This window comes from Rutilus rutilus (genome assembly GCF_951802725.1).
Source record: "Rutilus rutilus genome assembly, chromosome: 1".
NCBI classification, from domain to species: Eukaryota; Metazoa; Chordata; class Actinopteri; order Cypriniformes; family Leuciscidae; genus Rutilus; species Rutilus rutilus.
Genome location: NC_140209.1, coordinates 42,604,306 through 42,617,348, shown reverse-complemented (window position 1 = coordinate 42,617,348; position 13,043 = coordinate 42,604,306). Strand labels below are relative to the sequence as shown.

Here is a 13,043-nt window from a genome sequence, read left to right as displayed (position 1 = left end):
AAAATTATATCAATTGATAGTTATTATTATTATTTATGACCCACCAAGTGGTGCAATTTATTGGAAGACCTGATATTAAAAAACCTTATCAGTAGAAGAGTATATTGCTCAAGCAATTCTTAAACAATTTTGCTACTCAAGTAGTTGTTCTTGTTGTTAGGATTTCACTGTAGAACAAGATCAAAATACTGTTTAAGAAAAATTAAATTCGCTATACATGTGTGTGTGTGTTTGCATGTGAAGGTGCCAGTCAGGTTGAGCCAGTGAGTTCATGCAGCCGAGAGAGCTCCGTCTGTCATTACTGTGCATAACTCAAATATACACACCCCATGCTAAGATTAACATGAGGCAGATTAGTCACGACCCTTCAGATTAGCATATGCGATTTTTGATCTATAATGCAGGCAGAAGGTTTCAAATCAACAGGACTCTGCTTACCTCTGCTGATTTTCAACTGATTTCAAAACCGATTTTGTCTGATGTTTAATTAATAGATTTAACATTGCATCTTTATAAATAGGATAACTTGGACGTTTTTCAAAAAAAAGTTAAATTATTTAGAACAAGCAGCCTCTTAAGTGGATGCGAGCTGTAGTTCTTAGCTCCTCCTCTTTGTTTTGCTTTTTCACGGAGTTCTCTCAGCTGGAATTTCCCGAGGAAATAAAAGGGAGCATAATCATCCTGAGACACTTGCTGTGAAGAAACGCTTTAGCACATGTGCCCTCCTGTAGCTTCAAATCCCACACGCTCTTGACACCTACAATACTGGTGTCATATCCATCATGTGTACTGTTAGTGAAGTTTTATTAAGTAGTGTAAAACTAAAATGATAAAACTTATAATTCGTCATTTGTTTGTCCCCCGTCCCCATGTATGAGTGTGTTTATTTTTTTGGTGAATGTGTGAGAGATGCTCTGATTCTGTAGCTTGATTTCTATGCTTGAGATTTTTAAAAGGTTCACCCAAAATTAAAAATCTCTCATCATTTTTTACCCATATGTCAATCCAAATACGAATACCTTTATTTCTTCAGTGGAAAGCTAAAGGTGATGTTGTGAAAAATGTCTGAGCTTCTCACTTCTATACAGTGAAGGTAAATATAGGAACCAAGGGATGTCAAGCTTCAAAAAGTGCAAATGCACCATACAAATAATAAAATTGGTCTAAGCAATACAATAGGTTTATTTGAAGAACAGACAGAAATTGACTCATTATTCACTTAAAAGCCTGCCATTTACTTCCATTGTATGGAAAAGAGCAGCTTGAACATTGTACTAGATTTCTAAATTCATGTGGATATTTAACCCTTTTGTTGTGTTGAAACCCCTGTAAAATGCTCAGTGTCAGAAATTTAACATGATCATCTCACAGTGTGTTTGCTGCTACGACCTACGTCTACGGTCTACTGACTAGCCAATAAAAATGAAACATGAAATGGCGTACTGATCAACGCGACATGGCGTTAAAACTTAAAACCATTTGCAAAATTAGCATGCCAAAATTGCTCAAATTTGGCCTCTTTTGCCTAGCCATGACTGTGCATATTCTTCTCTTTCGCCTCCTCCACCACAATTGGCAAAATCAGATTCAACTTGCTCGATTTGTTTACCACTTGCGCATGCTGATGACATTTTATTCTTCTATACTAACTTGCGTCATAGCCTACGATTCAATAGGTGTCATCATCGTACAGTCTACATACATGCCGTACCCAAGTTTATTAGATCCGTGTTGTACAGTATGATTTGTAATGATCTTATGGGATTGCTGATATCGCGGTCTGTAGCAGGAATAACACCTTTTGTGTTCCCGGTCAAAAATGACCGGCCTTTTAAAAATTATGCTATATTATCACCAAATATTGGATTAAATCTTTTTGTCTACTTGTTTTCTTTCAATTAGGCCAGGTTTTGTATTACTTTTTAACTGCAGGACCTCTTTATTTGAGCTTTTGCATATACATTTTTGACCAAAAAAGCATGTGTAATTTTGGCAATATTGAAAAAGTAAGTGTATTCTGCACAATTTACCACACTAGTGTGCTTTAATGTTTAACCAGGAAGTTTGTTTTGAAATGCTTTTATTTTGCACAAAATAGAACAAAATCACTCTTGTGGTGTTCCTGGTCAAAAATGGCCTTTTAAAAATTGCTTATCTTTTAAAAATTACTCGTTGTGCTATATTATCACCAAATATTGGATTCAATATTTTTGTCAATTTGTTTTTTTTCAATTAGGAAAGGTTTTGTATTTCTTTTTTAAACAGATTGATCATAGGCCTCATTGATGTGGGCCTCATTGATCTGAGGATACAATTCATCTGTGTGAAAAAGAACAAAAGAATAATATAATTTCACAACAACAACAACAAAAAAGTATATTTAGGGAAGTAGTTATACCCTGGGTGAGTAAAGTCAGTACATTTTAGTCCAATGCAATAACATTAACTAGCATTTTTGGGGAAAAGAAAAACCTCTCTGGGTCAAAAGGCCCTGAACACAATATGAGGGTTAAACACATTAAGGTAAATAAATGTTTTTTATTTCAATTTTATTGTATTATAAGTATTTTTATGGTCTTTTTAATGACTGTAATTAAATGGCTGTCAGGAAAGTGAGTTATATCTGGTTTGGCGAACTTGATGTCATGACCTTTGCTATAGACTTTTGTGACATCCATTCATCACCCTTTTGTCACCACTCCAGTGTGAATGTTCATCTTCCCAGATTTCATGGTCATATGGACTGCTGTCTTCACAGATAAATATTTGTAATTCCTTCCAATGAGGTCAAATTACATAACAGTCTCTATGCCATGTTCTCCCTCGCCTTCCCATTCTCCTTTTCTTTCTATCTCTCTCCATGTCTTTAGCAGGCTTTGCCCCCTGGCTTATTTCTGTAAATTGTTGAGCAGTAACTCACGTCAGATTAGATTTGACAGCTGTGTCTGAAGCTATAAGAACAAGTGCCCCTGCAGCTTCTTTGTTTGAGTGTGTGTACATCTCAGTCTCACACTCATTCATGTGTGTGTGTGTGTGTGTGTGTGTGTGTGTGTGTGTGTGTGTGTGTGTGTGTGTGTGTGTGTGTGTGTGTGTGTGTGTGTGTGTGTGTGTGTGTGTGTGTGTGTGTGTGTGTGATGTTCTAAATACCCCTGCACCATTTTAATCAAGTGATGCTGATGCTCTTTTTGTAGCACATATCTATTTTTTGCTCCTTTTTATTCATCCCTTTTCATCCTTGTCTTTTTCTTCCTTCCTCTCTGTCTTTTCATGTTACTATGACTCTCTCTAATTTCACATGCACACAGTCCCACTAATAGTCTTTCTTTCTTTCTTTCTTTCTTTCTTTCTTTCTTTCTTTCTTTCTTTCTTTCTTTCTCTCTATCTATCTTTCAGACTCAAAACAGAATGGGGATGCTGCAAACGCAGCTCTGGCCAATGAGGACTGTCCCACTATAGATCAGGTGCTGGGGCCAGATGACAGGAGTCCGGCCACTGGTGGGTTGGGGACAGGCACGGGCCGTGAACGCTACCCCCACGATAGGGCCTGCTTCCTTCTCAGTACCGGAGAGTTCCGCACCACAGACAGCAATGTCAGGAAAGGTATGTGGCACCCACAAACAAACGTGTTATTATACTCATATTTTCAGTCTACATTACAAAGAAAGGTAAGTTATGTGATCCAATGCTTATTATTGCGTATTAGGACAAACACACATAAATTGCAAAAAACACTATAGCGAAATATATATATATATATAAATATATATATTTATACACATCTATACTCAAATATACTTGCACTCAGATGCACTTCACAAAGTACATCAGAGGTATACGCATTGAAACATACTCTCCTGCATCCATACTAACAGCAAAGCTCCCTCCATCTCTTGCATTTCTCCTCATAATTCACCACATCAATCATTCTGAAGGGCGCTCATCATTAGCAATGCTGCTACCACACACGCAGTAATAATTCAATTCGTATATTTGGTAATAGTGTTTAATCTTTGATAATATCACGACTTTTCAGTGAATGTAATCCTAGCACAAATGAACAGATTTATCAAACAAATTCACTGCGAATGGTCAACAAGCTCTTCAAATGCTATCTATCTATCTATCTATCTATCTATCTATCTATCTATCTATCTATCTATCTATCTATCTATCTATCTATCTATCTATCTATCTATCTATCTATCTATCTGTCTATCTATCTATCTATCTGTCTCTATCATGCTTTCCTTTGCTCTTTCTTGCTCTCATTCATTGATTTATTACTTCATTCTCTTTCTCTTCCTGGCCTCCCACCCTGGCTTGTCTCTGTCCATGTCTTATTCCCTCCTTCCAACCTTTCATCTTGCCCTCTTTCCCCTCTTTCCTCCCAATCTTCTGCACCTCATGCTCTTTGCGACACATCCTCTTATGTCTTTTCATGTCCGTTACTTTTTTGCAATGGCATGATTAATATCTACTGCCTTGCTTTCTATACTATACATTCCTACTCCTGCACCTTTCCATTAACCTCCACGTATCCTAAATACACCCGTCTACACAACCAAATCCTACAACCCCCCACCCCCCACAAAAACACTAGAAGCTGCAGGCGCCAACCCAGGAGAGGAATGGTTCAAGTCGGAGGGGCCACTGCTACAGCAGGACCTCAATGCCAATTCTGCCTCTTCCTGGATCAAACCATAATGAATCAGAGGTAACACTTAAGAAAGCCACCTGTGATGCAGCGTAGAGATTAGTTGAGTACAAAAATGGTCAATATTTACTCCATACAGCATACTGCTATTTCACAGGGAATTAAGTTTATATTTCAGAAGGACACATTTACTAGTATTTGTACTAAGAATATATTTACCACATTCATACTTTAGAGCAACTATAGATATGAAACACAAACATAGTCACACTCAGTACTTCAGTAGCCTACACAGTAAACTAAACTGAGCTTAACAGGAACAATATGCATTTGAGTCAGGGAGGACAATATGCCTCCAGTGTGTTCTGTCTGTGTGTTTGACAATTTTGTACAATATTACACTAATCTAACTCGAGTATTTTATATTTGCATGTACTAAATTTTCACAGTAGCATCAATCACAGCAGTGCCAGAAATTCACTTTTGTATTAATATAATGAATCATATTACTTTTTTGAAAACTTTTTTTAAAATATCAGGGGCATTTCTGTAACGTTCAGTGGAATTTTTGCCCTGAGACTTGGTTAATTTCTGATACTGACTCGCAACAAGCTAGAGTCAATATCTCCTGTGTCTCTCTGACTCAAAAATGAATAAGTGTTTGCTTGGACTAGCTTTAAAACCTTCACTATATATATATCTCAAATATGAGTGATGTCATTACAGCACTAGCTCCCTCATCTCTGTTTTTCTCACTCTCATTTTACCCTCAAAACTAAACTTTTGTCATTCTAATTATTTTTGCCTCTGATTGTTTCCTCAGTTTCTTTTTTTCTTCTTCATCCTGTTTGTACATCGTTCACACTCTTTTCTCTTGACTGAACTGAGCACCAGACACGAGTTAACGCTGCACTCTTAACCCTCAGGCCAGTATAGTTCAAGACACACTCAAGTTCACACACCCACAGATTTGAAGAAATGAAAATGTGTTAAATATGTTATTACAGGTGGTTATATGTGTGATTTCTGCTTAATTTGAGTGTGTTTGGGGATGTTGTATTCTCTGATGTGTGTGTTTTTGAGGTGCGCTTGTCTGACTAGCTGTTGTTGTGTTATCTCCTTCCTCAGGTTGTGTCGTGTCATGCGTTTGTATGTCAGCTCTTGTTGCTACACTGTTACACATGTCTTCCCTTGTTCGTGTGTTTTCGTGTGTGTGTGTGTGCACTGTAATCCATTCAGTGTTGCTGTGACTTCTTCCTCCTCCTTCTCCTCCCTAGCGGTGACCTTTCACCTTAGTATAGTGCCCCTCGGGTCTTTGTAGAGTTTCAGTGCTCACTGCATTGCCATTCAAAGGCAAAACGCAGTAACTACACATTGCATTATGTCCAAAATCACATTTCTTAAACTGATTTCACCTTTAACAAACAGGTTTGGCTCAATGTTCAGATTCAGGAGAAAATGTGTGAGAATGGAAACTCAGTGAAGCCATTTCCCCCAGTTCCAGTGTGGGTGTAGTTATTCTGTTTTGCCTTTTTAGGGCAGTATAATTGCCATCCCACATTATATTTACTACCAGAAAGAAGTCCAAAGAGGAATGCCTTTTTATGCCTTAGGGGTTTTGGTGAACGGTCACTGGGAAGGGTTGGGTTTTATTTGCATTTTCTGTTTTATTTTTTTGAATAAAGCTGGTTTCTTCTCTCTCCTGGAACTGCCCTCCACTCTGGGGTCCACTGACCAGTGTTTCATCACAGCCAGCAGATGAAAACCCTTTATTACATGGACCAGAAACACTGGACTCCAATATTCTAGCCATGAATAGTATTTTAAGATTGCAAATGCTGTCTAGGGGCTGTGCTGAAACACTGACGCTGTTAGGATGTGTGCTACAGTCCTGTAGTCTAACTGATCAGGGACACAATTCTACTGCACATATACACAAAACATCAGGTGAGGAGAGACAAACCTGTCTGGTAGACTTGAAAGAGATACATGGACATTTAAAGAGGGAATTTTATGACGAGGTAAGATAAAAAAAATAAAAAACACAACACAGACACTAAAAGCTCAGCAAACACATATTACTGATGCCCACAGACACAGGTAAGTTCTCGTAGGGCTGTAATGACATACCTGGGCTGTTGCCATTTTAACTGGACACTGTGTTGCAAGTGCTGTGATGCAATTTTTTACGAATGGAAACTGAAAGGTTTACATATATGTTAAGACCCTAAATTGGGGGGAAATGGCCACATACAGTAGGCTTTTTTTTAAATGTGAGACTGTTTCTTGCTTTCTCCTTTCTCTCTTTCCCCTTCTTTTCCCTCTCACTCTTTCTGGCTTGAGTTGTGCCCACATAGTGTGTCTTACTGTGATCACAGTGCCTCTTCAATTATGCTTTCAGTTCTGTTGACGAATACAGAAGAGCACAGGTCAGGAAAGGTCAAAAGTTTCTCTTTTGGATGTTTTCTAACTTTTTCTTTATAGATTCCATAATATTTATCTGTGTGTGTGTGTGTGTTCTGTTGGTATAGATGTTTTAAAATAGTTCACCCCAATATGACAATTGATTTACTCATCGTTATTTCCATCCGTTATTTCAATTTAATTTCCTTTTTTGTCCCACCGAACAATACGGACTGACTTTATTCGGTGGGACATAAAAGGAGATGTTTATCAGAATGTAATATAAGAATATAAGCTGCTGTCATTCATACAATTGGTGAATGGACTGTCAAGTTTAATAAAAAGGACAAAAAGGCAGCATAAAATATCATAAACATAATCTATATGTCTACAGGCTGGAATACACTACACGACTTTTAAAATCTGAACCTATTTTAAAACACTAGCCATCATTCACTTGCCAACTTTGTAAATGGTTACAGAGAAAAACTGGGCATCATACACTAACCGACTGAGGATAACACACTACAAGTCGTTACGAACACAACAAACTCATGCAGAAACACACGCTTCCTTGCTAGGAGAAGCATGACAGATGAAAACAATATGTTCTAAAACCAGCTCAAAATATCAAGCATGTTTGATGATTCTGTGCCCATCAAACACCACACAATTTTATGTCAAATCTGTCAACTCCGATGGCCTAAAATCTATAGACTGACTCTGACTTTCAGTGTTGACTCATTTAGACTGCAAATCGAGGCAAAAAACTGGGCAAAAGTTGTGTAGTGTATTCCAGTCTTAGTGCTTTATTTTCCAAGTTATTTTCCAAGTATTCTGAAGTCAGACTGTAGAGTAGCTTTATGTCAGGAACAAACTGAAATTGAAGTATTATTTCACTGAAAATCATGCATTGACAGCTGTTGTCTTTCTCTTTTATTATATGGAAAATAGTAGTTTCCACAATTTCCTCTTTGAGGACTAATAAATACATCTAGGCTATCTAAGCATAGTCCTTAGAAAAAGTCATATGAGGGTGAGTAAATGATGAAAGAACGTTCATTTGTGGGTGAACTATCCCTTTATATTCCACTCCCTCGGTCTCCTCCTAAATCAGCACATCATGTGTTCTTCTGTCTTCTCCCCACTCGAACTTCTGCCTCTTTCTGTTTCTACCTTCTCCCCTCTCATTCCTTCCTGCCCACTGTTGCCAAGGAAACAGTGGAAGAGAGCATTCTGGGACTAGGCTAAACATGGTGAAACATAAAATGAAGGGGCTAAAAAATGTGGCCTTCTAAAACCTGGCAAATTGGTTAGAACCTTAACTTTCAGACTCCCACATACTCCCAAGATACACTCTCCCCCCCCCCCCCCCCCCCCCCCATATTATCAATCATTTATTCAATCTAAAGTGCTCTCCTGATGTGGTTTTATATTTGGAGTACACTGAGAGCTTTGAGTTACATACCCTTGGGCCCTGCCATTGACAGACTCTGGTGGTGAGGCTAAATGTGTGAGAGAGAGCTGCAGTCTGGATGCGTGCACACTGACTGAGGGCATTGTGGTCATCTTCCTCTCTGACCATTGTCTTAAAGCGTAGAAATAGTACTGCACTGCAGGACTGCAGTCACCCCCCCCCCCCCCTTCCTCTCTCTCTCTCTCTCTCTCTCTCTCCCTCCCATTCCTCTCCCTCTGCAGACTGATTGATTTTCCCCTCTACTCTCATTTAACCTCTCTTCTGAATCTTTGCCGTAACCAGAGAACCTGAGGGTTCTCTCTCTAGGGCTCGATATCTTGATGAGATAGTCCAATTCATTATCAATTTCACCATATCATGTATCACTATGTGTATCAAAAGTGATCCATGTCCTTTCAAATTATTTTTAAAGTCGCTGCAAAACCTGAACTGCTTTCTCTCTCAGTCTGTCTTTATATAGTACATGCCAGTTATCAGTTTACATTCATATATTTGCTGCAGTCTATACTGCAGAAATTAATCATATTATATTATAAATTAGTTAATATGTCCACAGAATGGCAGTCCAGAGTGATTCCCAACAACCAAATTGGCACAATTTTTAATTGCAACTGCTTTTTCATGCTATTTTGTAGTCAATCAGCAGTTCCCACGGGCGTTACAGCCAACTGTCAAAGTTCCAGGTTGCATCGGTGTGAGAATTTGACTGCAGTGCAGTAAAAATTGAGCGACAAAATATGGCAGAGAGGTTGCTGGCCTGGCCAATAATGCTTCCAGAGGGGTCAGTGCTCTCTTTCTGTTCGGGTCACTGCCCCTCGAGGGACAGAGCAAGGGGGAGGGGCCTGAGTTTTTATTACAACACATCCCTCAAAAAGACTATTCAAAATAGTTAATATTTCTTTCCATGTTAGGATAAATGAAAACATTTGACTGCCCGTCGCTTTAATTACTGGAAGTGTTCGTTTTTATAGTGAGCCAGACTGCTGGATTCAACCATTGTCTCTGCAGCATTTCTTATTAATTGAATTGAATCATAACAAATTATTCATCAAGTAATGTATATAAAATGCAGATCCACTGCCTTTTACTTCAGTTTTACAGAAGCCTGAACACGATGGGTTCAAGAAAAGAATAAAAAACGTTTGTAAGATTTGTGTCAGTTCAGTTTCCATTTTATGGTGAATTGGGACTGGTTTATGTTCGTTAAGATGTTATCAAAGGTTAGGAAATGGATGCAGTACATTTTTGTTTGTCTTTCAAATCAAACTGTTCAAATCGGATGTGTTGTTTATGGATGTGCGTGACTCTTCCACCATCACTGACGGTGTACTGCATTTATGACACTATCATACTTTATCTGGATGTGCTGTGAATATTATTTCAGCGTTTGATGTTTTGCAGTGTTCTCTGCTGTCTTGTTACTAGCTGCATATGTTTTTAAAAATTGTTTTTATTATTTATATTGACATCATTTCACATACTGTTCTGCAGTCTGCAGTGACATGTCAAACACTGTTACTGGGAACTTCTCTATGTGCTCTATGTTAATTGTTTATTATTGATCACGTTAAATGTTATAATTTTATAGTTCTGTCCATCCTTGTACTGCATAATGCAGTAAATGAATGTAAACTATTCCCACTCTCACTGCAGTCATTACATACATTACATATTCCTCTTTTAAATATTATTTTGTAATGATCAGTGTTTGTGTCTTTGTTGTGTAATGATTGTGTACTGTCATTTCGTGTTGTGCTGTGTACTGTTGTGTCATGTTGAGCTGTGTCTACATGTTATTCGGTGTCTAAAATCATACATGCAGATGTCATGTGTGACATGTATGTATGTGACTATCAGTGTTTGTGTTTAAAGGAAGAACAAAAATATCCACTGGTGGATATTGCAAATATTAACCTGGATAGAATCACACAGATGAAATATAATATACTGTGTATGAACTCAAAACACAGTGCTGGAACTGAAGCAATAGACTATAATGGTGCATTCACGTCATAACCATAAATATTAATTGCCTACTAGTAAAAAACAATTAGAAAGCTCCAACTTTCCTCACTTGACCATTGTGATGTAATATAGCTAAAAAGATGCACTTGCTTCAATGTGCTCGTTACTGCAGCAGACCAGACTCTGACCAAAGTGTTCAACACAGTATATTAAACGTTATTTTATTGCTGTACTATATCTAAACAATCCTGCGGTTAATATTTGTGCTGCATACTAACACTCACCTTCCATCCCACCCCCAGGCCACTTGTACAGTCCTCGTAGTGTCACTAAAGTTTGACATGAGGTACGTGCACACAGCAGAGAGGGACTTTCTTCCATGTCAGATCAAGGGCTTGCCCATACGAATGCAGTAGTATCATCTCTATGGGCTTATTAGCATGATTGTTAGCCACCATAAATTATGCTAAGCTGAGAAGCTATCATGTTAAGACTCTGCGTTTCATGCCTTCTGAGAACTTGATTCTCACTCTTTGACAATTTTGGCGAAGCCTTGCTTACTGCACGTAACAGTCAAATTGAATTATTAAGCCAGATCTCTATCACAAATACTAAAGAATTGCAGAGGCACAGAGTCTGTCGAGCTTAAGTTTGAATTACATAAGTCCACAACACTGCTGTAATTCTTCATACGAAACCTCTCACCAAAGCCCTTCTGTGTTGCATGCGTAAGGCTGGTGAGTGTGAGTTGTGTTACTGTGTGTGTGATGGCAATAATGAGATGAATCAACAGGTTAATGATTATGCTGGAATCATTGTACTGTAAGTAAATGTAGAAAATTACAAAACATAGGTATTATTATTAGACTTTTGCACTTCCATGACCATAACAGTTCAATTCATAAATATATATTAATTCTTTTTTCTTTTTTTTTTATAATAGTGGTTGAGTAAGTTTTTTTTCTTCCCCTGCCCTTTTCTTATCTGTTTCAATCTGTTTTTTGTTTTTCTTTTTTGTTTTTTGCTATGTATTTGCTAGTTTAGTTTAGTTTAGTTTAGTTTAGTTTAGTTTAGTTTAGTTTAGTTTAGTTTAGTTTAGTTTAGTTTAGTTTAGTTTAGTTGTGCTTTGCTTTGCTTGCATTCTGGGTATCTAGATATGTTGTTCTAGATATCTTTGAACTGGAATCCAAAAGCGCAGTTGTGTCCAAACACAATTAATTTAATTGCGTCTGTGTTAAGAATGGACAACTAATATTATTAACTCTAATATTAATACAATTTATTTGAATCGTCACATTTACATTGCAGTTGTTCAGAGAAAGAGAGGGAAAAACATTGCATTGGACACGTACTGCCTAGCCATATTGATCCTAATCAATCCCATTCAGAGAAAGCAAATGCTAATAGAGAGGTAAAGACAAGTCCAGCAATAGGAATAAAATGTGTGTTTTTATCTGTACAGTGTTTGCATCACATATGCAAGTACAGAACATTACATTCACACACACACATGATTTATTTTTCTCTATGTAAATTAACACTTTTGACTCTGTTGCATAAAAGAACCAAATAGTTAAATATGTATAATCCCTCAAGTCATCTGTGGCAAACAGTCCCTTACTGGCTTGCACCAGTGGTCTGGTGTGAGGAACATGATGACCCAGATCTGTCTACCATTGCCTTCCTTTGCAGCTCCTATAGGCAATGCTTTGGTGTAGATTTTGAATGACAAGTGGCTGTGCAGCACCCAGAGTGTCCCAGCAGCCCTCTGAGTCAGACTCACACACACACACACACACACACACACACTTCCTAACAGAACTACATCACACAAGGGACTGGAGATAGGATTGCCGACTATACGACAGTAGGACCTTCTTAACACCCCGTGTTTTTCCTTCCTTGTGAGCTTTTGTCTCTTGTTTTGTTCTGTTAAAGGGATAGTTCGCCCAAAAATGAAAATTCTGTCAGTAATCACTCACCCTCATGTTGTTCCAAACCCGTAAGACTTTCGTTCATCTTCGGAACACAAATTAAGATCTTTTTGATGAAATCTGAGAGCTGGCTCACTCCTTCATAGGCTGCTAGGTAATTGATATCTGCCAGGCCAGAAAAGTTAGTAAAGACATCGTTAAAATAGTCCAAGTGACCACAGTGGCTCAACCTGAAGTTTATCAAGCGACGAGAATACTTTTTGTGCGCAAAAATAAATAAAAATAACACAGCGCTTCTGGGTTGTACGTCAGAACGTAGGCTCACTATTGGTCGACGCTGGTCATGTGTGTGATGCGTATGATGCTGGCCAATAGTGAGCCTACGTTCTGACGTACAACCCAGAAGCACTGCGCTGTTACACTACGTTAACTCACTCAGAGGCCCACACAGAAGAAAATTGATAGTTGAATAAAGTCGTTATTTTGGGGGGGTTTGCGTACAAAAAATATTCTTGTCGCTTGATAAACTTAAGGTTGAGCCACTGTAGTCACTTGGACTATTTTAACAATGTCTTTACTAACTTTTCTGGGCTGGCAGATATTAATTACC

At 38.1% G+C, this 13,043-nt stretch overlaps 1 protein-coding gene across 12 annotated transcripts in view; it reads left to right on the top strand.

Annotated features, from left to right (window-relative positions):
* kcnc3a (potassium voltage-gated channel, Shaw-related subfamily, member 3a) overlaps positions 1 to 13,043 on the top strand; it is a 69,314-nt gene that overhangs the window by 46,319 nt on the left and 9,952 nt on the right. For 8 of the 12 annotated variants that reach the window (XR_014628017.1, XM_084414805.1, XM_084414797.1 and 5 more), the window contains exon 4: positions 3,394 to 3,600. Coding sequence is in view for 11 of the 12 variants with exons in the window: in XM_084414805.1 (XP_084270931.1) it covers positions 3,394 to 3,600 (207 nt within the window). In the remaining variant the exon portion in view is untranslated. Of the gene's footprint in view, positions 1 to 3,393; positions 3,601 to 4,600; positions 4,715 to 5,782; positions 5,804 to 13,043 lie in introns of all 12 variants that reach the window. The other 4 variants (XM_084414799.1, XM_084414796.1, XM_084414795.1 and 1 more) reach the window with 2 other exon arrangements.